The sequence below is a fragment of the Ammodytes marinus genome, assembly GCF_949987685.1.
Source record: "Ammodytes marinus genome assembly, chromosome: 9".
NCBI classification, from domain to species: domain Eukaryota; kingdom Metazoa; phylum Chordata; class Actinopteri; order Uranoscopiformes; family Ammodytidae; genus Ammodytes; species Ammodytes marinus.
The window spans coordinates 17,967,294-17,995,174 of NC_137213.1; the positions used below are offsets into that span (position 1 = coordinate 17,967,294).

A 27,881-nucleotide genomic window follows, 5' to 3' on the forward strand; every position below is an offset into this window, starting at 1 on the left:
ATGTTCCTCCATCCCAGTCAGGCTGTGTTTGGCAGGAGAGGCCTCCCAGTGGGACGGCTGAGAGGCGAGCTGCTGCTGCTAGTTTTAGTGCATCCTCCTCTAACTCAAGGGTAAGAGACAAGATTGTCTGTATTTGCTTGGGTGAAAAATTGAGGAAACCACCATTCAAATATCTACTCTGCATCCTCTTGTTTCGTGATGCATACTGGTATTTGTGCCTTTGTAGAGAACAGACATTCATGCAACAACATACAACAAGGAATTCAATGTTTGTGTTCTTGCAAAGTCTCAAACCACCCCTATAGGCCATCAGATTAACCACAGAATGTATTTACATGTTACTTACTAATCAGATGTTACATATATACTCTTACCGCCTACACAAGTTTCATCCACACCGTGTTACCTTCCTGTTCAGTCTTCGTCATCCAAGGCCAAGTTGCTCGAGATGGAGTCTGTCCCTCCAGGAAAGAAGGCGGGCCATGTGCGTCAGGAGAACGCCCGTCTGCATAACATCACTAACCTTGATGCTATGCAGTATGAATTGGCCACTTTCACGTCGCAGGTATGACAATCATCCCTAAATTGAAGATTTGGATGACCAAAAGTTGATGACGTAACGTAAATACTATCTTGTGGCTATGAATGTTGAGTGTTGTGGCTAGTCATTGTTTTCGGCTTTAGGGTTTTGTTGAGACACTGGACAAAATAAATTGTTTTCACAACAGAAGCTATATTTAGTAGAAATGCTGTATTTGTTTTTGTCTTTCAGGCCGGCCTCAGGGGTCCCAGGGTCGGTGTTAAAAACAATGTGGCAGTCATGAGTGAGCAGATTCGTCACCTTCAGACAGCACTGGAGGATCAAGCCAAAGAACTAAAGTAACTTCTGAACCTCTACTTGTATTTCAGCAGATGTCAGTAATTGTTGGTGTGAGGATTATGTAATTTGCTATAGGGTTAGCCATTCAAAATACAATACAATTGTCTATAGAACTTTGCTGCTCTTCCTACTGTCCGTATTTCTACTGGGACATACTTTATTTAGACTTTTTAGGATTTGCCTATTTTCTCTTTATCTTTTTTTTCTAGAAACTAGCTTCTGTTTGAAATAAGCATTCATATCTTAAAGGTGCTGTAAGCGGAATGGTTCTTTTAGCTAACTTCCTATCAGTTACTGCAGTTAACAGTCCCCTCGCTCGTCCCTACGTCACCACATTGATGCACTGCGGTCTTTAAGCAGCTAGTTATCTAGCATCATCTCAGGTCCATAAGTGTGATAAAACATGATTAAAAACCATCAAAACAGACATTGGGAAGGATTTTTACTTGCTCCGCCATTGTAGGCGCATAAACATTCACCCATCTGTTGCTCTGGCGTGCACCGGCAGTGAGACCATGACTGAGATGGGTGTCGGTTTGTAGCGTTCTCTCTTGTGATTGGATAAAAAATTTGGGATCCTCCAATAAGTTTATTTGACGATTACATGCAGAGCAGCTGACTGAGAGATTGGCTTTATGAAACGCGCACATTATGTAAGTAAGTGATCACTGTATGAATAAAGAGCGATTTAACACTTACAGTGGAGGAAATAAGTATTTGATCCCTCACCGATTTTGTAAGTTTGCCCACTTACAAAGAAATGAGCAGTCTATAATTGTAATGCTAGGTTTATTTTAACAGTGATAGACAGAATATCAACAAGAAAATCCAGAAAATCACATTAAAAAAAAGATATAAATTATTATGCATTTCACTGAGTGAAATAAGTATTTGATCCCCTACCAACCATAAAGAATTCTGGCTCCCACAGATTAGTCCTCGTGCTTCAAAAAAGTATTCCTAATCTCAACTAGTTTCCTGTATAAAACACACCTGTCTCAACTTGTTACCTGTATAAAATACACCTGTCCACAGAGTCAATAAATCAAACTCCAACATCTCCATCATGGGCAAGACCAAAGAGCTGTCTAAGGACATCAGGGACAAGATTGTAGACCTGCACAAGGCTGGAATAGAGTACAAGACCATTGGCGAGAAGCTGGGTGAGAAGGAGACAACTGTTGGTGTGACTATTCGAAAATGAAAGAAACACAAAATGACCATGAATCTCCCTCGGTCTGGGGCTCCATGCAAGATCTCACCTTGTGGGGTATCAATGATCATGAGAAAGTTGAGGAATCAGCCCAGATCTACACAGGAGGAGCTTGTTTATGATCCCAAGGCAGCTGGGACCACAGTCACCAAGAAAACCATTGGTAACCCACTATGCCGTAATGCATTGAAATCCTGTAGTGCCCGTAAGGTCCCCCTGCTCAAGAAGGGACATGTACAGAACCGTCTGAAGTTTGCCAATGAACACCTGAACGACTCAGAGAATGCTTGGGAGAAGGTGATGTGGTCAGATTAGAACAAAATCAAGTTCTTTGGTATCATACCATGCTTGGAGGAAGAGGAATTCTGACTATGACCCCAAGAACACCATCCCCACAGTCAAGCATGGAGGTTGAAGCATTATGCTTTGGGGGTGTTTCTCTTCTAAGGGGACAGGTGGACTTCACTGCATCGAGGGAACTATGGATGGGGCCATGTACCATGAAATACTGGGTGACAATGTAGTGGAACAAGATATTACCGTGGCCGAGTGGCCTTGATTTATTCCACTGACATTTTGATACTAGGAAGGAGACACCTCACCAGGCAAGGGAGACACGGAGAAGTAGGATCATGGTCTTAACAGGATTCACTTCATTCAAGGTTGACATCAAGGTACAGCTAGTAGACAGCTTCTACTATCAACACAGATGTTACTTATTCATTACAAAAGAAAGGCTCTTGTTCAGATCTTATCTTATCCTATGTACCTAGCCTATCCTCAACTTGGGAAAAGGGGAGCCCCACCAGCAGCCATCTTCCTCAGGCGATTCAGCGCGCCTAGTGCAAAGCACTATGGCCTTTTATCAGGCACTTGGGTGTGTGTGTCTGTGTGCGTGTGTCTACCAGTGTGTGAGTGAGAGTGTGCATGTGTGTATGTTTGTGTGTAACATATCTAATATCAAATCTGGGCTATTTGTAGCAAGGTATTGCAACCGTGTTCCTATGTTTTGCTGTGTCTGCAACAGCTATCATTGCTGCAGTTTGTGTACTAAGGTCATTCTGACCTGTGTGGCAACAAGGTTAACCCTAAGCTTGCCTTGCTTTCTGGTCAACTCAGAGAGTTCTGTAAAATGACAATATATCTATTTGTTGTAAATTACTACAACAACCTCTTTCTCTCAGCCAGGTCCGTAAAATGGGTTGTGGATGGGTCTTCCAGCACGCCAATGACCCTAAAAATACAGCAAAGGCAACAAAGGAGTGGCTCAAGAAGAAGCACATTAAGGTCATGGAGTGGCCTAGCCAGTCTCCGGACCTTAATCCAATAGATCTGTGGAGGGAACTGAAGCTCAAGCGACAGCCTCGAAACCTTAAAGATTAGGAGGATCTGCAAAGAGAAGTGGTCCAAATATCCTCCTGAGATGTGTGCAAACCTGGTCACCAACTACAAAACACGCCTGACCTCTGTACTTGCCAACAAGGGTTTCTCCACCAAGTACTAAGCAATGTTTTGATAGGGGATCAAATACTTATTTCACTCAATGAAATGCTAAATAATTTCTATCTTTTTTTTTTAGGTGATTTTCTGGATTTTCCTTTTGTCTATCACTGTTAAAATAAACCTAGCATTAAAATTATAGAACGTTCATTTCAATTGTAAGTGGGCAAACTTACAAAATCAGTGAGGGATCAAATACTTATTTCCTTCACTGTATATTAACATAAATAAACCGCTTACTTCACCTTTAACAACCTGTCCTTGTCTGTGATTCCCAGGGCAGCAGAGCTGAGGGCAGAGTGTAGCCAGGAAGCAGCAGCTCACAGTGACATTGTTGTGGCGACTCTCAGTGAGGAGCTGAGACTGCTCGGAGAAGACATGGACAACAAGACAGCACTGGGCAAACGGTGACGCCTTTTTTCTTGGCTTTGCCTCTGCACACAATTTCATGTCATTGGGGTACAGATTACAGTTCACAACCGTTCTTCTAATAATATGGGTTACAGCATGACCACCATATGAAATTAATCTACAATGTGTTTTACCTTTTTATAAGTGTGTTTGTTACCTGTGATCAATATTTTCAATTTAACTAAATGAAGGGATATTTAATCAGCCTCAAGTAGAAACATAAGCGGATATTTCTTGCAACATTTTTGAGTTATTGTTTAAAAATTTATTTTTATTTCATCCGTAACAGGGCTGAACTACAGAGGAACCAAGCGCTTGAAAACGCAGAGAAACTCAAAGAGGCTTTCAAAAATTATAAGGATAACATTTCAATTAAACTAAAGAAGGTATCTTTAATTCATTTCAATTAAACTAAAGAAGTTATTTTTAATTCATTTCAAGGATTTCATTCTTTTAGTATATATATATATATATATATATATATATATATATATATATATATATATATATATATATATATATATATATATATATATATATATATATATATATATATATATATATATATATATATATATAAAAATTAAATACCTTTTTAGTTGCATGTTGATGCCTAAAATGTGTTTTTAATGTGTGTCTTCAAGGTGATGGATAGTGAGAGCAAACTTAAAGGAAGTCTTGCCCAGTGTGACAGACAGAAAGAAAAGTTGCTAATGAAGTGCACTGAGTTGGAGAAAGAAAAGGTGGAACAGAGCCGAACAATTGGGTAAGAAAGAGAGACCAATCGTCTCATATCGTTGTGTCTTTCCATAGTATTCAATACATTTCTATGTACTGTAGAAACAAAAATAAATTGGATGGTTTCTCATTTCTGATACTAAACTTTAAACAAGAAATAACTTTGATTTTCTGGTTGACACATTTTTTTCCCCAATATCCATCCTCTTCTGCCTCGGAAGCCAACTGAAAGAGGAAGTGATGCAGGCCAAGTCTGCGGCTGCTGACCTCCAGGCTCAGTTGGAGGAGGCCGGACCAAAGGCCTTACATCTGGAGAGGAGGCTTATAGAGCTGGGCTCTGAATCCAGGGAGCTGGCCTCTCTGCACAAGGAGCTGGAGGAGCTGCGGACTGTGAACCAGAGCCAGGAGCAGAGGGCGGCCCAGAGCCACAGAGAGGCTCAGCAGAGCCAGACAGAACTAGCCAGCCTGGAGGCCATATTGGCCCTGCTGCATATAGGAGAGGTGCAGAGGAATACAGAAAAGAAAAAGAAAAACATCATATTGTTGTTTGTGTTCCCATTTCACATGATTTTGATAAGTCTCCCACAAGATTTGACCTGAGGGAGAGTTATATCATCAGTTTATTGGTTTGCCCAAACCTTGTTTTGGTGCCACAGCTATATTTAATCACTTTTATTGCTTTTATTTAACCGTTGGCTTTGCTGTATGTTTCTACCATGTTTTTATTGTGTTTTATTTAGATTTTATTTTGTTTTTACTATTTGTTTTAACTACAATTTTTTTTTAAGCACAGTGGCCCTCATTTATCAAACTTGCGTGGAAACTGGTGCAGATTCTGGCGCCAATACCTCTTTACGCCAGGTGTTGCGTGATATTTATCAAACAGTCGTATCTCGCCAATCTCGGCGTACGCCACGCCATTATTGATAAATGCGGAGGATGAAAACGAGCGTATCACGCCCCTATATTTTCTCAGTTTAGAGGCCTCGCCCAGAGGTTTTACGACATGGATATGCGCAATACGGCACTTCCCTGAAGTAGAAATTGACAGAATAACAGCGAAAGTAGAAAAAAAAAGTTTCATTTCAGAGCATTAGCCTACAAGCAGCATCATAGAACGACAGAAGGCAGCAGTTAGGAAGGAAATAACTGCTGCGGTCAACAGCGTTGGTGTTGACTCAAAATCGCCACTAAAAAAAGCGTGTTGCTGTTCTGAAATGCAACCAACTGTGGGTGCGGGGCTGCGGGCATAATATAAGTGGAGAAAAAGACGCACGAACTGTCCGATAATGGTCTCCATAAAATAAATAGTCTGCAGAGATTTTAATGATTAGAATGTATTGGCCCTTTTAGATAGCACTACTCAAAATGGTTTTAAAAACTAAAAATTAGCCTACACATTTTGCGTTTTACTGTATGACAGCACGAGTGGTCAGCCCGGCCGCCAGCTGCACAAGCCGACCCGGCAGCGATCAGCTGTTAGAGCGCCCACCGTCCTGCTCCACCAGCAGATCGGAACAACGTGCCGGTTAACGGTGGAAATAAATCGCTCGCTTTAGCATCAATGACACATTAAAAGAGGAACTAACATCTACAAAGTGCGTAAAATAAATAAAATGTTAAGCTGAATGTAGTGCCGTGTATTTTTTTGTATCATAAAGAGCAGTGTAGGCCTCCTACATATTTAATACTTAGGCTAACATTTTGAATGAATGCAGCCCCCGTGCCTCAGTGTCCCCCCAGCTGCTCCAAGACGGAGACAACTGCACTTACGCAGTCCCATGCAGCCCTCCTAAGTGGCCGGTGTGCGCACTATTGAATCAGCTCTCCTACTCAGTTGCACACCATAAGCTGCACATTTTTAAGTGATTAATATCTTTATTTCGGTCTTATTTGCACTGCATTTGTATTATCTTCTAATAATTGTCCAACAAAGTCATCGGCTACCCGGCACAGCCTGCACTGCGAGTCCAAGCTGTTTTCAAATTTGCGTACACGAGCTGAGAGCTGGCGTGGGATTTGAGCATATCCTACGCTCACGTCCATATTGATAAATGCCGAGGTTTGCGTGGAAATGTGTGTACACCCAAATTTCTGGTGTACGCAAGGTTGATAAATGAGGGCCACTGTAACTTTTTTTTGAAAGGTGTAATCAAAGTTATTATTATTAATATTATTATAATATTTATCACTGATGTTGCGCAGGGGATGATTTGTTTACTGTTATCATGTTATTTCTTAATTTCAGGGTGTTGTGGGTCCAGTATGTGTCAGGTCTTGCTTGCTGCCCCCTTTGGACTTTTCAGGAACAGCACAACTACTACAGCTAAAACCAGGTAATCTGTCAAACCTCTTGAATGCTTTCCTACCGTCTGTGTTTTTTGCTATTAACAGAGATGTAGAGGTTAAAATATGAATATATATATTATATTTTTAGTGTATTATATTTATAGTATTATATTATATTATGTTATATTGTATTATGTCATATTGTATCTTGTTATATTGTATTATATTATATTATGTATTTGTAGAGAGTTATATATTTGTAAACGTTAAAAAAAATATATATATAGTATATATACAGTATATGTATTTTTCTTTTATATATATAATTAATAATGGTAAATGAAGGTGTTAATGATAATTACTATTATTGTAAAAAGGGTCGGCATAATAAGCCTCGGCTTCAGCCTAGACCTTTTCGGCCATTATTTTTTTATGTATATTATCGTATGTGATGTGCTTTGATGGACCGAAATAAATATATTTACTATGTAAGCCTTTTAATATATATATTTATATATTTATGAAGATTCTACCACTCCTGCATTTACTTTCCTTTTTCTCTAAACACTACGTTTCTACCCATCATTCTTCTGTTTCTTAGAGTGAAATTCTTTTTGGATTATTGAAACGTAATAAAGTTCAAATGAAACAATACACAGTTGCATAGGTACTGTATATAATTACCCCCTATAATATCATATGTGATTCTTTCCCCATGGCTCAATCCCCACAGGTGAAGGCTACCAGCAGCTGCTGCGAGTGATGCAGTCGATGGAAGCGGAACGGACCAAGCAGAACAACCTGGTGGAGCGTCTACAGGAGCGTCTGATTAGAGCCCAGGAGGAGATCTCCACCCTGCAGAGCTCTATGGCCCAGAGAGCCTCCCACTACCAGAGCCTCCACACGGACCTCATGGACCAAGTCAGCCAGGCCACTGACGCACAGAAAGAGGTAACCTTTCTAACCTTCAATTCCGTCTTCCACTTTTCTTGCTTTTGTTCTTTTTAAGACCATTGATCATTTATAAAGCAGTGTGGTGGTCATCTGTATTGTTTATTTATTTTATTTATTTAACCTTTTACTTTCAACAACTTTCAACTCTTTCACTTCAGTTAAAACGAAAAGGTGCACGTGTGGCGGCGCTGGAGAAACAGTTACAGGAGAAAACCTCAGCCTACAGTCAGGCAGCGCTGACCAACACTAATCTGGAGAATCAGCTACTGGTACAAGACACACCACACCACACCACACCACACCACACCACACCACACCACACCACACCACACCACACCACACCACACCACACCACACCACACCACACCACACCACACCACACACACACACACACACACACACACACACACACACACACACGACACACACACGACACACAAACATACACCTACTTTTATTTTGTCCTTGCCATCCGTTGTTTGCAATATAAAAAATAATTATTTCCAATTACAGGAGAAAACCTGCTCCCTTCAGCATTACCAGTCACTTATGAGCAAAAAGCAAAAAGAGTACCAGCAGTCTTTGGAGAAGTGTAAAAAAACTCAATCTCAACAGTTAATGGAGCAACAGCACAGCATTGAACTGGTAATCTACAACTACTACACGTTTGTCTCACTCAATTTCTCTCTGCTGAAACTCCACAGTGTAATTATGTTGCTGGCCCCTGATGTTTATCTGTTCACTTCTATTCAATTCACCTGTATTTCATCAGCTACAAAATCATTCTAAAAAGTTGATTTGGACCTACAAGTCCAGCTATATAGTCACATATTTAAAACCGTGATTAAATTATATTACCTCTAGTAAATAACTGGATTTTCCCTGTACTGCAGTTACGGTTGTCTGTGGAAGAGGCTCAGTCTCGGGTGTTGGCGACAGAGCAGGAGCTGAGCTCTCTCCACAGGGAGCGAGACGAGGCCCATAAAGCAGCCCTCCTGCTGCAGAGCTCTTTGGACCAACTCACACAGGTCAGCACCATAGATAGTATATAAAATGGATGTAGCATCCGGGCTGACCTCAGTTAATCACACGGCATCCAATTCTCCTGGCTTATGTGCGTCGCCATCTTGTGAGATTTTTACTCCCCTTCACGTCGGGGCGAGGGAGATACGCCCATCTAGCTGACGTATACCTCCGAGGCAAAGTGAGGGACAACGGGCGGAGAGCTGTCAGTCAAGAGATCGCGCGAATACATTTTAACTTCCAAAAGAATAAAAACTAGCCTGCTAGAAACAAAATTCACCCCCCTCAGTGTTGTCATGGAGATATGACCTAAACATACAGACGAATGTTTTTTTTGACCAGGCCGTAAATAGGTTTAATAAGACTATGAAAACGTCTGTTTAACAAGTGAGTCAAAGAAAAATTGCCGTGGCCACCGGAAGGTACTGCAATGTTTGTCGCTTTGTCCTTATTGGATGCTGGTAGAACTCGCTGTGGTTGGGGCTTGGTCAGCACACGTCTTACCCCTAGTCTCCACCAAAAGCGTCTTGCGAGTCCGTTGAAATGTACACGCGCTGAAACGCACCACTGCTGCGACTGTTTCTACCGGTCCCGTCTTTTCAGCGCATTTCAAAGCGTCGAAACAACATACCGGGAGACAAACTTTCTGTGCTGTGTGCACTTTTCCTTGTGTGAGTATTCCTTATACATTTTTCCATCAACACTGATGATCTAGCCTGGAAATCCAGTTCCATATCTAGAACGATATAGGGTCTGGCCACGATCAATAGACCTTCCCAACTCAAGGAGCGGCTCCTACTCGTGCATTTCAAATACCACTGCACGCAATTGGATAGCACTACAACCAATCAGACCAATGGACAAGGTGACATATTAAGCCCCGTTCATTTAGTGAACAGCGGGATTAAATGTTAAATTAAACTTTTGCCGTGGTCGGTCGGCAAAACAGAGCATTCCTCTTATTTGCTAATGAAAGATGTGAGTGCTGTCTTACAAATCGTAAAGTGTCGAGGCCAAAGCCTTCTCACACTCATATCCACAACATATCCACAGCCATCGCTGTTGTTTACTATCACGGCTACGACGGCGCATGCACAACACTGTCGTCATCCGGTTACGTTCGCCCCTGAACACCATACATATCAGATATAACCAATTGAAACGTAGCTCAGAATTTTCTGACATATTTAATGTGCTTCAATGGAGAGTGTCCAGACCAACAGGTGCAGCAAATATAATTAGCCAGCGGTAGGTCTGGATTTCCAGGCTAGCAATGATTCGCAATAAAGGAGAAAACATGTCAGCCATAGGTCAGATAATAAAATGAAAATATGACCAAAGTTTAAATTACAATGAATCAAATAAAAATCATTGCGTTTTTCGTGCGTGCACAAAAGGCTTGCAAAATGCCTCCGTAACGCTTTTGGTGGAGACTAGTCGTTACAGTATGCAGGCCCGTAGAAGTGCAAACATCTCCCTTCACTACGTATAGCACAGGAACCCTTCAGATTTAATTTTAAAGGCCCAACAACACGTATTTAACCCCTGTTCTTACTGACAATTTTGAATTACAGCAGAAGCAGGTTGAAGTAAGACTCAACGAGGAGCTGCTGCAGAGTTTGAAAGAGCAGGCGGATCAGTCTGCCACCAAGGTTTGTACTAAGACCTGGCCGCAAATATCATATGTTTAACTTGACGAAAACATCTGACAGAAATCAAGAATTCCCCAATAACCCCCTCGCTTTGCGCCATCCGTGTCTTCTGTGTGTGAACATCCAGGTGTGTGAACTGCAGTTGTCTCTGTCAGCGTGCAGAGAGGAACTGAACTTGTACGTGCAGCAGATGGAGGAGGTAGAGCAGAACCACGAGAGTGAGCTTCAGAGGAGCAACGACAAGGTACAGTACCCTTCTATCTTTTCTTTTCATTAAAATGCAGTAGCCTATTTTTCAGCATAACCCCTATGCCCCCATCCCTCCCTCCGTAGGTGTCCTCTCTGCAGGAGAAGCTCCACAGTGCTAGTCTCTGCTGTCAGAGCTCCAATGAGCAGAACGTTGGGCTGCAGCATTCTCTCCAGCAGCTGCAGACCATGCTGACCGAGAGCACCACTCACATCTCTGAACTGGAGGAGAGTCAGAGCCTGCTGCAGACACAAGTAGGTTAGGTTGACAAGACAATGTACATCTGGGTAAAAAAATGAGAACTACCTAAGTATTTTTGAGTTATCTATAATATTTAGTGACACTATTTAAACTGGTCTTGGAAAAAAATTCACTGGCTGAACTATTTCAGTGCACAAGAACTTAAACTTCATTGACAAGAACAACAGCTTAATGAATATTATATAATGAGCAGAAGATAAACATAAGTGTGGCGGCTGTTCTCTAATAGGAAGATTAGCAAACTTCTTCCTAATACACCCCATAAGGGCAAATACAATTTTTAGGGGGCTTTGAAGGGTCAGTGAATTAGCGAATTACCTGCGATTTATCAAAACTAATAATGATAAATGACTAATACTGGTAATGCGATACTACTACTGGGTTATTAGAAATTATTGATGTAATGCATTAAAAAAAAACACGACGTGATCTACTACTGATTTGGGCGTTGATTGCCATAGCTACAAACAAAGCTTAGAAGCATTCGGGTCAGTCAATTTTAAAGTTTAAGAGCTTTACAATGTGCGGTTGTCACATAAGTTGAGTTACGCACAGTGCCTTGAGTAGTAACATAAACAATGATTTAGCAAACAGTTTTTTTTCTGCTCTTAATTTCTTATATTATTTCTTAATGGCTGACAACCTGTTCCTCTTGAGTGAAGTAAGCAGCACGTGATCTGTCTATCTTGTATTGATGTCCTGTTTTGTTTTTATTTCTGAGTAAAGTAAAGATGGATGCTGATGTGGTGTCCTTCCGTAGGTGGCCAGTCTGGAGCAACAGCTGGAGCGATCCCGGGCATCTCTGCAGGATGAGGTGAGGAACAGAGAGCTGAATGTCCAGGAGAAAGACCAAGACCTGCAGGAGATGAGCCAGCAGAACACACAACTCTCTGAGTCTGTTAGGTAAGAACACCTGTACACACACAGGCACACTCACATTAGACTCTAACTATTATTAGTAGTATTGGTTATCACTGTTTGAAAACACAAAACCGTGCTGCACTGAAATAATTCAAAATGTTACATTCAGTGCTTAATATTTTTTATTTACATAGGTTCACACTCTTTTTCATTCATTCATTCATAAAGTGTGGTATCGCATCAAAACCCAGAAACTGTTTATGGAGTTTGTATGGGGCTTTAGTTTGTGTCTATTTTCCAACATGACATTCTTGCAAGCAAACTGTCGTTCTTGACCTGCAGCAAATGAAATAAAACGCCACAACAGACTGTGAGACAATATTTATGATTGCACCGTATCCTAATTGTCTGTAGGCATGAAGCATCTTCCCCCCCCTTCCTTCCCTGCCCCTGTGAGGCATGAATTTGCCTGTGTAAATGAGGATCTTGTTTGAGACTTGGGAGATAGGCGCCTCAGAAATGTGTTTAAATTAATTTTGTTCTGTTGGTTGATTTTATTTTTGTTGGGACATATTAAAAGCTCAAAAACCCAAACATGTTAGTTGTTATAAATGTGCCTTCGAAAGACATGTTTGCTTAGCTCGGTTTAGCTCCTTTCAAATCATCAGGAGGAATTTTCTTCTCTCTTAAAGTCTATGATGGGAGCCATGCTCACTTTGAGGTGAGGAACTGTCACACACACCCAGCTGTACCCAGTCAAATAGTAAAAAAAAATGGCAATTTACAATGCTTTAATGCAGGGGTGCCCATTACGTCGAACGCAGGCATTGTGGGTAGATCGCGAAGACATTCTTCAAAATGCACCAGATTGATAAATTTTACTTTAAAAGTTTCAAATTTTTCTTCCGGGGGGGCATGCCCCCGGATCCGCCTAAAAGGCCCTGAGTATTACCTTAAAATGATTTGTTTATTAATCAAAAGAAATATTACACGTTTTGTGTTGTAAGACGGACTCTCAGGGGGCCTACGAAACCTCTCAGCTCCAGGGACTAATATGTTTTGCATTTTTATAGTAGGTAGATCTTCTTGACTTGGTCATTATAAAAGTAGCTCACAAGCTGAACACTTGTGGGTACCCCTGCTTTAATGTGTTCAAATCTTTTTCTTTCTGCAGCATGTCTTCATTTTGTTTGCAGCAAATTGTCTTAAACATACTTTTTTTGGTTAATTGAATTGCTGTGCAAATGTATAATGATAATTCTGTGATATTCTCTTTGCGCCTCCTGCAGCCACCTGACATCAGAGATGACAAAGTCTCGAGTGGAGCTGCAGCATCTGAAGGAGGAGGTCGCCGTCAAGACTTCTCACATCAGCCGCATGGAGGAAAGCCTGCTACAAACAACCAAACAACTCAACAGCAAGGTCGACATGGGTGCGTTAACCAGTGTCTGTGCTTTGTAGGATATTTCACTTTCTGTTGTTTAACTTACTTATCTCTTTTGCAGAGTAGAGTCATTGGATCCGCATGTGTTGTACTGAATCTCAGCAAAGCTAGAGTTTTCAAATTTCTATTATGCTCCTTAATTTGCTCTTTTTTTTTTCTTAACTTGTTGTTTTCTTTTCCTTCTTGCCCCTCCCAGTGGTAGATCTGGAGGAGAAGCTCCATGCCAGTGAGTCAGACAGGCTCAGCTATGCCCAGCGGGTCCAGATGTTGGAGGGACAGCTGCAGGTGGAGCGGGGAGAGTTGGCCGACACTCTGGAACAACTGGAGAAACTCCGAGATGTGCTGCAAAGAACCCAAACCACCGCTGATGACCGCCAAGCCTCGGTGGAAAAGCTGACTTTCCAACTTAGGTGAGGAACCGCTGTCTTGCGAAATGTCCTTGTGCCGGCAGGGACGGAGGGACAGAGCTGCGACAGAGACCAGGTCGATGTGCTGTTGCTTCGATAAAGTCCTCTGTTGTATCGGACTCTTCTGAGACACTCACACAGTCATGGAGACCGTCATTGTTCCAGTGTCTCATTTTTATAGACTTACTTTAAAAAAAAAATTGCTTTTGAAGATTCAAAAATATGATTTCTGGTTAATATTTTGAAGTCATTTTCCCTTGGACTTGTGTAACATGTCATGTTATTTGTTGTGACTGATTTGCACATATGCTCTGGTTTGTGTTGAAATATTTATCCATTTAAAACATAACACTGACGCAGATATAAACAATGTCCATTTCAATCACCATAGTGTAACATAACACATGGTGTTCAGCTGTTGCACATCAAGCACTTAACTGGACACACACTTGAAAGATTGACTCATGTTCTTGTGTAAAAGGGGGGAAGAAAGGATAGTTAACGTTTCAATTTAATAATCCTTAGTCACTCCATTTGTTCCCAATTAGATTTTATTTATTGTTATTGTCTTTCTGAGTACAGACACTAGCATGGGGAGCATGTAGAAAACACCCTTTGGAGAAGAACATAACTGTTTTAGTGTGTCCCTATCACACAAAGAGGCAATGACATTGATTACACCCTAACCAAATGTCAACATTGTTCAATAATAAAGATAATATATATACTGTAGAAAGGCATGTTCTCTGTATTTGGACCTGTAAGAGGTCCACACAGTTATAACTGCCTTTCAAGTTTTCTTCAAGTTACAAATATGAACTCAATACGTGTCTGAACTATCTATTTGTGCGTGTGCGTGTGCGCGTGCGTGTGTGCGTGTGTGCGTGTGCGTGTGTGTGCGTGTGTGTGCGTGTGTGTGCGTGTGTGTGTGTGTGTGTGTGTGTGTGTGTCTTCACAGTGAGACCCAGAAGGAGTTGGAAGAGAGAACTCACGAGGTTTTAGACATGGACAACTCACTGAAGGAAAGACAGGGGGAGCTCCAGCAGAGAGCACAGCTGGTACAAAACACATACACTGACTGGAGCAAACATATCTTCAGTCGATTTCCTTTCATTTGCAATATCTAATCTCTCCTCCATTCTTTATTCCTATCCCTTTTGTCTTAGCTGGCCCAGCTGGAAGTGGACATCAGAGAACACATGCAGGAGATGGAGAGGAAGGTGGAGTCAGTGCAGCAGAGACTGGAGGCCAGAGAGAGCGAGCTGAGAGACGTACAGAGGGAGATGACCGACAGAGACATGATGGTCAGGAGCGCAAACAGAGTAAGAGGACACACAACATGTGAGAAATGAGTCAACTCCTGTGATAAGATACACAGTTGCTATGGATGACTACATGATTTAACTACTGACATGTTGACAGAAAATTACAATAAACATTATAAATCAAAAAAAAAAAAACCATAAAATTAAATTTGAAATTAAATTTAAATAAATTTGTATGAATGTAAAACAGTTAATGTAAAACATATATATAAACATAAAATTCAATTAGACAATAAACTGAAATAAATTTGTATTAAAATGTAAAACAGTATTATATATATATATATATATATATATATTTCTGTGTGTTCGTGGTGTTAGGAGTCCCAGGAGTTCAACCAGCAGCTGCATGTGTGTCGACAGAAAGGCCAGAGTTTACAGCAAGAGCTTGAAGAAACTCAACGTCGCTGTGAAACTTTGACCAGAGAGCTGGATGCCGCCAACGAAAGGGTAATGTCCAGGCACAGTTAATTATAATTTAGTCGCTCGCTGATAATTAAATTATTCCGTGCATAACTTGGTTTCCCATAATTGCACTTGTTTTCACTTAGTTTGGTGTAAAGAGGTTGAATTCTACCCAGGTAGACAAATACATTCCAGGAAGTAAACTCTTGTTGTAGAGTCTCAGTTTATTGTCTGTTATGAAATAGGGGAGAGTGGCCTAAGTTGTGCATTTTGGAAGTTGTGCCACCCCTTGTTTCTAGAAAACCGTGGAAGAAATTGGAAATGTGACCACATATTTAAGAAGAGCCATCCATTTGACTCATCCTGTAAAGAAGGGAGACACAAAGAATAAGATATAAGCACATTTAAGCTAAAAAAAACTGTGTTTTGCCTTTCAAAGTAAAATTTCCATGATCAAGGTTTTTTGATTATTGTGTCTGAACACTTATAGACAAGTTTGAAAACATTTGACACATCTGTACATAGTGCATTCAGTAGGTAAACAATGAAGGTAAAATAACAATTACCAAAATAAAAGACGTAAAGCCCATACATCCACATAAACACAGATAGTAGTGCAGATGTAAGATAGTTAATGGGGAGGAAACACCAGGGTGTACATATGGGTTTTGAGCCTTGATTTAAAGGCAGAAATGTCGAGGGAATCACATTTGTCAGGTGGCAGTTGGTTCCACAAGCACGGAGCAACTAGTGCAAAGTACATTTCTGAGAGTTGTGCCAGTGGCATGGCTGTATACGCTGGTCACCAAAAGAAAGTGATTGTCTACAGTAGCTCAGAAGAGAGCGACTTCTCAATTCCACTTAACGACACCACTGATGAGAGTTCAGATGGCCAGAAAGATGATGATGGTGACTTTGTCATTGTGAGCTTTGCAGGTAAAACCATTAGATCTGCTAGGCCTTGTTTAAGAAAATTGTCCTTCAATCTTTGTCAACTATTTACTTTGTTTACTTTAAATACACCTTAAATAAGTGATTGTCTTATGGATTTGTCTTGCATTACAGTTTATGAGATATATATCAATGCACAATTTACCCCATGGTATTCTCTCCAACCGCACAACTTACACCACACCGGGGGCAAGTTGTGCAACAAGACAACTTTTTTTCCGAAAGCTATATTTCTTCAACAGTTTATTCCAGATCCAAAGTTTTTATTGCCAGGGATGCACAACACCCTGAAATATATGTACATATTTGAGTTGGAGACTTTACTGTCAAGGCTTACTTTAAAGTCACTTTGAGTGAAAAGTTGCACAACTTAGGCCACTCTCCCCTACTATGGCTGTGTTCGGAAAGCCATACTAACATCCTACTCATACTCATTTTGACTTCAATTTGAGTATGTGACGGTTGGATATGCGAGTTTGGCTATGCGAGAAATTCCCGGATGAGTACTAACTTCCGGGAAGATTTTGGGTATGGATCGATTGGATACTTTTCCTACTCAACCGCCCCACAATGCACTGGGTCATGCACAGGAAAATTAAATATTTCCGAGCAAGTTGCTAGGCAACGACATTGTTTGGGGTCCGTGATCTGACAACTGTACGTGCAGTCATTCATAAACTCTTACAATAGATAAGAGATGAAGATAAATACCTAACAACATTAGAGTTACTAAGTGAAATGAGTCATGCCAGTCTGATAGTGGAGATAGATCAGAACCATAGATAGTATATAAGATCAGAACTGAATGCTGTGTTCCACACATCGCAGCTCGTCCAGTTCAACTGACAGACAGCTGATATGAGTGCTGTCTGATGAGCCGGACAGAGAGCGTTGGACGGATCCTCCGCCTCAAAACATAAACGTGTGAAAAAATTAATAAATAATCAATTAGAGCTTACCTAAAAATAAGTGTGCCATGTTGCTGTTTTTTGTTAGGATTTTAGCTCATTTGGACGCTGTTTTGACTGTCTGTTTTCATTTAGGCTATTGAATTAACTTTCAGTTTCATTACTGAGTCGCCACGAAACGTGATTAGTGTTCTTAAAGATAGGCCTACTTAGATTATAAAACAAGAGGTCTAAAACACAGATGATGAACACAGGACTGTAAAAATCTTGTTCAATATCTAACCTGTGGAGGGCGGTTATACGCTAAACAGCGTCTAAACGGCCTGAATCTTATAAAAAGAAGAAAAAATTCTTTATTGCTTGAATATACACTCAACAAAAATATAAACGCAACACTTTTGTTTTTGCTCCCATTTTTCATGAGATGGACTTAAAGATCTAAAATTCATTCCAGATACACAATATTACCATTTCTCTCAAACATTATGAAATGCTGTGTATGTCTGAGGAAATAACATAAGTGATGATGAGGGTTTGTGTCCTTACAAGAGGTGTGTCTTCCTGTGAGTGGGAGTACTCCATAGCGAATTAGGCCCAGTCCAACCAGATGAAAGGATTTTCTCTTTGCACTACATTCCTACACATTCCCTCATACAGGAAAGGGTTCAGACTTTGAATTACCAGGTGATCACGTGGACAAGGCATGCATGGAGAAAAGTGTGCATAGGGTGCATTACATCACCAGAGTGAGAGGTCATTTGAAAGGACGAGTAATTATGTTGAGAAAGTTGTTAGTTCTTTTTCATAAAATGTAAAGGTTTCAGTCTGTAAATATTTGAAATATTTCTATATAATGTCTGATTGTATCTTTATCAACAGCACTCTAAGCATTGTATCTGCATTAGGGCCCGACCGATTTATTGGCCGGCCGATTATATCGGCCGATTATCGCATATTTCGGAATTATCGGCATCGGACGTTTTTTGCCGATTTTTAATTTTTTTGTTAAGCAATCATGTGTGAAATGTATTGCTGCCCTGGAGGTAGCCTAAATGAATAGCATTAATGCTATAGCCTATTTACAGCAGCAGCAGGTGTGTTGTAATACATTGGATTAATTTACACTTGACAGTTCCCCCTGACACCAATAGCAGAGGCATTGGTCATCGCTTGACTGTTAATAATAATAATTGATAGAATTTATATAGTGCTTTTTTGAAGGTATTTCAAAGACACTTTACATCATAGAGAATCATACATGTAGAAAAAGAAAAGAAAATACAGAAAAAAGTAAAATAAGGTTTGAATTGGAGTCAGGTGTCATTATGCTTCCTTAAAGAGGTGAGTTTTGAGTTAACTTTTGAATGAGTTTATTGAGTCTGAAATGCTGATGTTTGGGGGGAGGGAGTTCCAGAGGGTTGGGTGCACAATGTCTGAATTTAGACATATTTGTTACACTTTATTTTTTTTAGACAATGCGTATTGCAATAAAGAAAAAGTTCCTGGACATATTTTCAACAGTAAAAGGTATATATACACTCAACAAAAATATAAACGCAACACTTTTGTTTTTGCTCCCATTTTTCATGAGATGGACTTAAAGATCTAAAATTCATTCCAGATACACAATATTACCATTTCTCTCAAACATTGTTCACAAATCTGTCTAAATGTGTGATAGTGAGCACTTCTGCTTTGCTGAGATAATCCATCCCACCTCACAGGTGTGCCACATCAAGATTCTGTTCTGACATCATGATTAGTGCACAGGTGTGCCTTAGACTGTCCACAATAAAAGGCCACTCTGAAATGTGCATTTTTTTGCTTTATTGGGGGTCTGGGGACTCAGAACCAGTCAGTATCTGGTGTGACCACCATTTGCCTCATGCAGTGCAACACATCTTCTTCGCATAGAGTTTATCAGATTGTCAATTGTGGCCTGTGGAATGTTGGTCCACTCCTCTTCAATGGCTGTGCGAAGTTGCTGGATATTAGTGGGAAGTGGTGCACGCTGTCGTATACGCCGGTCAAGCACATCCCAAACATGCTCAATGGGTGACATGTCCGGTGAGTATGCTGGCCATGCAAGAACTGGGACATTTTCAGCTTCCAAGAATTGTGTACAGATCCTTGCAACATGGGGCCGTGCATTATCTCGCTGAAACGTGAGGTGATGTTCATGGATGTATGGCACAACAATGGGCCTCAGGATCTCATCACGGTATCTCTGTGCATTCAAAATGCCATCAATAAAATGCACCTGTGTTCTTCGTCCATAACAGATGCCTGCCCATACCATAACCCCACCACCACCATGGGCCACTCGATCCACAATATTGACATCAGCAAAGCGCTCACCCACACGACGCCACACACGCTGTCTGCCATCTGCCCTGAACAATGTAAACCGAGATTCATCCGTGAAGAGAACACCTCTCCAACGTGCCAGACGCCATCGAATGTGAGCATTTGCCCACTCAAGTCTGTTACGGGGACGAGCTGGAGTCAGGTCAAGACCCCGATGAGGACGACGAGCATGCAGTTGAGCTTCCCTGAGACGGTTTCTGACAGTTTGTGCAGAAATTGTTTGGTTATGCAAACCAATTGTTTCAGCAGCTGTCTCAGTGGCTGGTCTCAGACGATCTTGGAGGTGAACCTGCTGGATGTGGAGGTCCTGGGCTGGTGTGGTTACACGTGGTCTGCGGTTGTGAGGCCGGTTGGATGTACTGCCATATTCTCTGAAACGCCTTTGGAGACGGCTTATGGTGGAGAAATGAACATTCAATGCACGAGCAACAGATCTGGTTGACATTCCTGCTGTCAGCATGCCAATTGCACGCTCCCTCAATGCTTGTGGCATCTGTGGCATTTTGCTGTGAGACAAAACTGCACATTTCAGGGTGGCCTTTTATTGTGGACAGTCTAAGGCACACCTGTGCACTAATCATGATGTCAGATCAGCATCTTGATGTGGCACACCTGTGAGGTTAGATGGATTATCTCAGCAAAGCAGAAGTGCTCACTATCACACATTTAGACAGATTTGTGAACAATGTCTGAGAGAAATGGTAATATTGTGTATCTGGAATGAATTTTAGATCTTTAAGTCCATCTCATGAAAAATGGGAGCAAAAACAAAAGTGTTGCGTTTATATTTTTGTTGAGTGTACTTCAACTGAAAACGTTTTGATGCACCTCACATACACAATCGATCTTTGAGTAGACAGTATGTAGTATATAGATGGTGAGTATGTAGGACGTAGGACGCTAGTATGGCTTTCCGAACACAGCCTCAGATTTGTTTCAAGATTCTGCTATTTTATTCTAGAAAAGCTTGTGGGGTGTCATTAGACGCATACGGAGCCCCACAAGGGACATGGGGGAAGAAAAAACTTGAGTGTGATCTTGAAATCTCGAGTTTGATTTTAATTTTTAATTTAAATTTTTAAATTTTTTTTAACTAAAAACATTTTTTTCCCCCCATGTCCCTTGCGGGGCTCCGTAGAAACAACTCGTACAAGGGAAATAATTTTCTCCTTACCTCTTCTGCTCTACTACTACCTCCACAGATTTGTGTGTGTGTGTCTGTGCAACCTGGTATCACGCCGAGGCGTCTAATAGACACGCATGGACCGGCGTCTAACTCACACGCCTTGCCTGACCAGGGCGTGTGAGTTACACGCGCACCTCCCGCCGTCTAAATGAATGGAGGAATAGTCTAAATGAACGGAGGAATAGCACCAACAGGGGCCGACATGTTCTCCCAGGAATAGCACGACATGTTCTCCCAGCATTTCAATACTATCTAGCTGCAGCCCCCTCGGTGGTTAGGGTTAGGGCAAGGGGACAGGGAGAGGTTATAATATAGATAAAACATTGACGGAAAACCGCGGCCGCCATCTTGACTACGGGAGGTGCGCGTGTAACTCACACGCCCTGGTCAGGCAAGGCGTGTGAGTTAGACGCCGGTCCATGCGTGTGTATCTCACGCCTCGGCGTGAGATCGGGTTGGTCTGTGTGTAGTAGCTACTGAGGCTTCAATACCGGTGTCCTCTTCATCCTTCCTTCAAATGCATTGAATAATTATTTTTATTTTTATTTAGGAAAACATGTTCAAAGAGGGAAACCATGCTGCATGGTTCAGTTGTTCTGCATGGCTTGGTTCTTTGCTGAGCATCAGATTCAATGTATGATCTTTGTGATAGGCTTGTCATTTGAAACTATAACATAATTGTGTTAGCACAACGATGTGACAACCCTTGTTCTTCTACGCAATGAAAGTCTTGTGGGTATTGGTTTTGGGTCTGCCTTCCTGTTTGTCACTGTTGTTCTCTAGTTGTGTCCGTTTCTTTTTTTACACAATCGTCAACCCCCATGAGACTACCTGATATCTTGAGTTCATCCCATCATCACACAGAACTGATAAGATCTTAAATCCTGTTGATATGGTGCTATTCCTGTGCCTCCTTTTCCCAATTTGGGATTAGATGATTACAATCATAAGGAAGTGGATCATATTCTTATCGGAGCAGTGTATCCATATTCACATCATCATATCAGCTTGTAAAAAAAATAAAAAAATAAAAAATTCATGTCTCATCCGTCTGCCTTTATCGTCCCTCTCCAGCTCTCCGCTCAACTTCAGCAGAGCCAGAACCAGCGGGAACAAGCCAAGGCTGAGTTGGATTGCGTCATAAACCAAGTGGCCATCCTCAATACTCAAAAGGACCACATTCAGACCCAGTTCCTTATGAGTAAAACACAGCTGGAGCAAAGCAGGATTCTGGGGGAACAGACCACATCACAGAACAACCAGCTCCATGCCCAGCTGGAGCAGCTCAGGAACCAGTTAAACCAAGCCAGAGCCGAGACCGCCCAGCTCCAGACTCAGCTCCAGGCCTCCGAGAAGACAATGGAATGCTCCTACGAGTCCCTGCTCATCAAGGTAGTGTCCTGTTTAGAAATGTGCTTGCAATGAAACTTACACCCCGGAAGTGTAATATTAAAATAGTATGTATCTGATCCATTATTTTTCAGTTCCGATCGGAGTCCGATATCTGGGATTTCCAAAACGGCCGATACTGTCCGATATCATAATTATTATAAGACATTTTGTTGGTGGTATTATTAGGTGTAAGATTATGAAGAATTAAGTAACACAGCAATTCTAATTTAAAAGAGCAAAACATATACAAAAAATCCAAAAAGGTTTATGTATTGGAACCCATTTATTTGAACAGTGAGCCTTTGAAAGTGTAAAGAATATTTCAATGAAGTGCAAGAATGTGTAACTGAATGAAGAAGGGCTTTATTTTAATGCAGCAACAACGACACTGAACAAAAAAAATATTTTCCGATTAATCGCGATTCTCCCTCGAACGATTCCGAATCGATTCATAAAAGTTAATAATCGATTTCAGTGTTTCCCCTAGATTTTTTTTTAGGCCCGGTGGTAAAAGCTGATAAAGAGTATGCGCGCGGCGTGCGTACCACATTTCTAGTAGAAATTGACCAAAAGTAACCGTATTATGGATGAGCCTCTTTTGACAGCCCGCTACAAATTAGGGCATAGGGTTATGCCTTCACATTCGGTACGTTTGTACATTTTGTGTTTCCCTCAGGATTTTTTGAGACTGCTGGGGGAGAATGGACCTTCTAGTGGGGTCTTGGGGCATGCCCCTGCGGAAGAAAAAATTTAACTTTTTAAAGTTAAATGCATCAATCTGGTGCACTTTGAGAAGCTAAATCTGATTTTATTTTTTTTGCTCTGTAAACAGCTGTCATATATGTCCTGCCTAAAACAATTTTCTGGAATAATTTGGAGACACAAGCCATATAAACTATTGAAGAAAAACACATGGATATGAAAATAAGATACAATAAACACTAAGACCTAATATAGACAGGTATGTCCTCTCTAGTATTAATTTCTGGAATAATCTGGATCATGAAACATTTCCTTTAATTTATCAAATATTAATTTAAAATAAATGAACCTAGGCTACACATCATGATTAGCCAATCAATCAAAATGTGTGCAAAATAAGCCAAATTTCATATTTCATGTAGCCTAGCTCTCAATTTAAAACATACAAATAAAGTAGCATTGAAAATACCAAAAAATAAAGCTTGTAGGGCTACAATAGCCTGCTGTTTTCAAAATAACTTGCAAATTAGGTTGCCACGGCGACGTAGCGGCTTTAGCTTTCTAAATTTTGCTCAGCACTTTTTCCTGTTCAACTCCCTGTTACTGAGTCCTAAATATCTCCAGTGTAATGTCTGCTGGCTAGTCATGCTCCTGCCATGGACCTATAAAGGAAGTTTATTTCTCATCAGTTTCGCTGTTTGACATGTGCGCTCCGAATGCACACGCGCATCGCACCGCGCAGACAAAAAAACATTTTTTTGGTTAGCTGTTGGCCTGGCGGGGGGTCCCGTTGGCCTGGCGGGCCCGCCAGGCCTGTATAATTGTAGGGGAAACACTGGATTTATAAAAATCCAGTTTTTTACTAGTATTTAATATTAGTATTTCCTGCGCCACTGCGCATGCACACCACACAAGTGCGAGTTGTTAAAAGTGGCGACAAAAGGGCAGAGAGCAGCAAACCCATATGACCTGCACTGGCTTTGTGTCTGTTAACGTTTTTGTATGAGAGCTGAATTCCAAGCCATACTTTTTGCACAATGTGTTGAAATGACAGAAAATAACAGAATATAAATCCTATAGAAACATGATTCACAAGAGTAGAAAGAAAATTAAACTGAATCGGTTTAGTTTTTACATACTCCCATATTGTGTTGAAAGCTGCATTGATTATTGCACTGGTCATAGAAAGTCATATTTGTGACAAGAAAAGCTTTTTCTCTAATGCAATATTAGAGAAGGTAATTCATCTATTGATTGTATTTAATGATCATCACAAAAGTAGGAAGTGATTAGCAAACTCTGAGGAGCAAACTCAGATGTGTATATAATAGAGGTGGGCATAGATTAATTTTTTTAATCTAGATTAATCTAGATTAATTTTGGAATTAATCTAGATTAATCTAGATTAAAATGGCTCATTTGAATTCATTCATAATATGTGTGTGCTCCCTAAATAATGACTCAAAGTAAGTCTTTGAGAACGTGTTTCTCAAGCCAGGTGGCGCATCAGACCAGGGGCTCATCTCCTGTGCAGGTGCACACCTAATGCATCAAGTTAACTTGCGTGCAGAAAGAGGATGTCACGGAACTCATGTCCGTTAGCTTTTCAATATAAGACTGTCAAAATAAAAGTCCCGCAAAACAATCGTTATTTTGGGGATTAACTTCTCCGCGTGAGAAATTTGAGTTGTAGGCTAGCGTGTGAGAGTGTGAGCTGGTTGATATGAGTGTGTCTGACGGCCAAAAGGGTGAGACTTGGCAGCTCTGTCAGTTGTCAAACAAAGCGGACGGACGTGGTCTCTATAGCAACGAGATCAGCTGAGCTATCACTGATAAAAAAAAATATTGTTTCCATAATGATTTCCATAGCCTTAAGCCATAGGCTAGCCTACATGTTGTGTAATTCAGTGATTTTCAACCTTTAATGAGTCGAGGCTATGCATTGGCTTTGGCGATTTCCCTTGCCTCTTTTTTTTCTCTCCACACAAAGCTCTCCCATTGCACACACGCATGCCCCGGCCGCTTCCGAGAGCACAGACTGTTAGAACTCCTACAGTAAACCAATTCCGCATTGCACAAGGTGTTAAACAACCTTGGTCTTGTCGAGGTTTCCATTGGGAAGCTTCTTAAAAATACATTTTCCCTGAAGCAAACCCGGCGGCTTCCTAGCTGCATCCATGTCAGCACGTTACGTTTGATGTGGTACACGGGTGCGAAGTCGGACTCGTTCTGACTCGTGCACTACAGTGCAATTCGGCCAGGTATACATCCGCGCTAAAATAAGAGGAACAAGAGATTAACGGCGATATTTTTTTTATCGCCGATAAGAGTCTGGCGTTAACGCAGCACGTTAACGCCGTTATCGGCCCACCACTAGTATATAAATATATTTTTGAAAATCACACATAGGTAATTACGTAAAAAGAAAATTGCATCGAGATGCATTGAGAATCGATTTTGAATCGAAATCGTTGACCTCGGAATCAAATCGTGAGGTGCCAAGAGATTCCCACCCCTAATTTATATGGCGCTTTTTTTTTTTGTTTTACTCAAAGCGCTTTACAGAGATCCAGGTACCATTCATTCCCACACAGTCATACCGGTGATGGTAAACTACAATAGTAGCCACAGCTCCCCTGGGGCAGACTGACGGTAGCGTGGCTGCCAATTCGCGTCTACGGCCCCTCCGACCACCACCTCAAACATACAGTCATACACATTCATACGAGGCAAGGTGGGTGAAGTGTCTTGCCCAAGGACACAACAACCATGACACAAGTGGCAGGGCGGGAATCGAACCGCCAACCCTTGGATAATTGGCTGACCTGCTCTACCACCAGAGCATGAACAACCAAATTAGCAGATAAAACACAGGAGCTAGCGATATGTAATTCAAAATGACAGTCAAGAAACATCTGCAGGTTCTTTTTGAGGAAAATCAGGCTATGTAATTTGGATTGATATATTGTTTGGAGGCTTCAGTCCGATATGCAATAAGTGGATTGCAGCCATACAGTATATCGGACCCTATACCAATACTGGATCGGATCGGTCCCATCCCTGATTTTAATTGCATCTCCTTGTCTTTTTTTCAGGATTCTGAGGTGACACGACTCCTTGCCAGAATTTCTAGTCTGCAGCGAGCCGCTGAACACCAGCATCTGTACAACCACACACTCTCCCTCCCTGCTCTGCACTCCCCTGAACTCTCCTCCTCCACCTCTACTCTCTCCCCTAACTCTTCCAACCTCGCTCACTCCACTCGCCTCCTCTCCCCAACACACACACGACCTTGCCCGTCGTCCCCTCCCCACACACACTACGACCCTTGCATATCCAACCAAATCGAGAGCCACCAAACTCGTGGCGACTTTTCTCTGCATAGCCCTGCGAGCCTGAAGCCCACACTGAGGGAGGCTTTGAGCAAGCAGCCATGGAACTCCTCCTCCAGATCTGTTGTTCACTCATTCCCAGACACCGGCTGGCAGGGAATTAGTGCCACGGAGGCCACGGTGACCTCCGACCTCTCCTTCAACCCCCTCACTTACATGGTGGACTCAAACCTCAACATGGATGCTACCTCAATGCAGGAGGGAGACGATGAGCTGCCTAGCTTGTCAAGGGCCGAGTCTGTGTGCACTCCGGTGGGTAATGAGTATGAGGAAGTGGATCCCAGTTCACTGACGGGGATGCTGAGGTTTGTCAACCAGACGTTAGCCATGCAGGAGGACCCTTCTTTATGGAGCTCCACTGGCTTATCACAGATATGATGTAGCAGCCTCCTCACGCTCCAGGTAACAACCCCATCCCTCTCTGTCTGATACTATATACATCGCTCAGTCCTTTGAAAGTAATTTATTAATGTGCTCTTTTTTTGATGACGGTTTCTCTACTATAAATCTTTAGTTCCAGTTTCTCCTATGTAAAGATATACCAGATTTCTCTGTTTAACATATACATTGAAAACCTTCTGTGTTGTTGGTAGCACAAAACAAGTCATTTAAAGGCAACAACTTGGCACTGAGTGTTTATAATATTTTTTTTTGACATTTAAACACCAATACTGATTGGAGCACAGACATTCTCGACATCATCACGTCAAACTAACTTTGACCCCCCCCCCCCCCCCGGGCCCGGCCCGGCAGACCCGGGTTCGATTCCCGCCCGTGGTCGTTCTCTGCATGTCACTCCCCTCTCTGCCCCATTTCACCTCTGTCTCTTCAAAAACTATCAATAAAGCATGAAAAATGCCCAAAAATATCTTAATTTTTTATTTAAATAAAATAAATGTAACATCTTGTTTTAATTTCTGACCCCATCATATAGTAAGACGATTTAAATAATAAATATCACAGCCTTTAATGAGAAAAAATCAGTAGAACATATATTTGTACTTTGGGTTTTTTTCCACAGATTGTAGCGTTTGTGTGTCACTGATGTACATTTTCTTTCCCCCCCTTTTTAGAGGGGACGTCAAGGAGACATGAAACCGTGTCTCCAAACAGAAGCTTGAGAAGAGTTGTTAAAACGTGTGTACATGTGATATAGTGCTGAATCTAGTAGCATCTCTTGTCCCTTTCTAGGTGTTTTACTGAAATCAAGCAGTGATGCTGTCCGCAAGGAAAAAAATATGATGAGTATACATAACCTCATCTTTGAATTATCTACTGTGATGTTGTTTTATCCACTTTAAATAGTAGCATGTGTATTTCATGTTGTTTCTATGCCGTACCCATATTTATGTATTTTTACACAATTTTGAACA

The 27,881-nt window shown here is 41.3% G+C and overlaps 1 protein-coding gene across 3 annotated transcripts; it reads left to right on the top strand.

Moving 5' to 3' along the window:
- ccdc18 (coiled-coil domain containing 18) lies at positions 1-27,839 on the top strand. 3 transcript variants are annotated; one of them, XM_080033822.1, is made up of 24 exons: positions 1-110; positions 419-565; positions 773-879; positions 3,872-4,000; positions 4,294-4,390; positions 4,649-4,770; positions 4,964-5,243; positions 6,991-7,078; positions 7,765-7,982; positions 8,144-8,254; positions 8,499-8,630; positions 8,879-9,013; positions 10,583-10,660; positions 10,788-10,904; positions 10,994-11,161; positions 11,929-12,071; positions 13,319-13,461; positions 13,670-13,883; positions 14,839-14,938; positions 15,047-15,202; positions 15,527-15,655; positions 22,097-22,414; positions 26,212-26,910; positions 27,582-27,839. In XM_080033822.1, the coding sequence occupies exons 2-23, from the start codon at positions 449-451 to the stop codon at positions 26,884-26,886; spliced, it is 3,777 nt and encodes a 1,258-aa protein (XP_079889948.1). In that variant the 5' UTR covers positions 1-110; positions 419-448; the 3' UTR covers positions 26,887-26,910; positions 27,582-27,839. The 3 variants fall into 3 exon arrangements, with proteins under 3 accessions (XP_079889948.1, XP_079889947.1, XP_079889949.1); XM_080033821.1 differs by having other exon boundaries at positions 26,212-27,839; XM_080033823.1 differs by having other exon boundaries at positions 13,676-13,883; positions 26,212-27,839.
- Positions 27,840-27,881: the final 42 nt, after the last annotated feature.

Coding starts and splice junctions, on each gene's coding strand:
- ccdc18 (XM_080033821.1), top strand. CDS start 449: ATGGAGTCTGTCCCTCCAGGAAAGAAGGCGGGCCATGTGCGTCAGGAG. Junction 13,884..14,838: donor AAGCTGACTTTCCAACTTAG/GTGAGGAACCGC, acceptor GTGTCTTCACAG/TGAGACCCAGAAGGAGTTGG. Junction 14,939..15,046: donor TCCAGCAGAGAGCACAGCTG/GTACAAAACACA, acceptor CTTTTGTCTTAG/CTGGCCCAGCTGGAAGTGGA.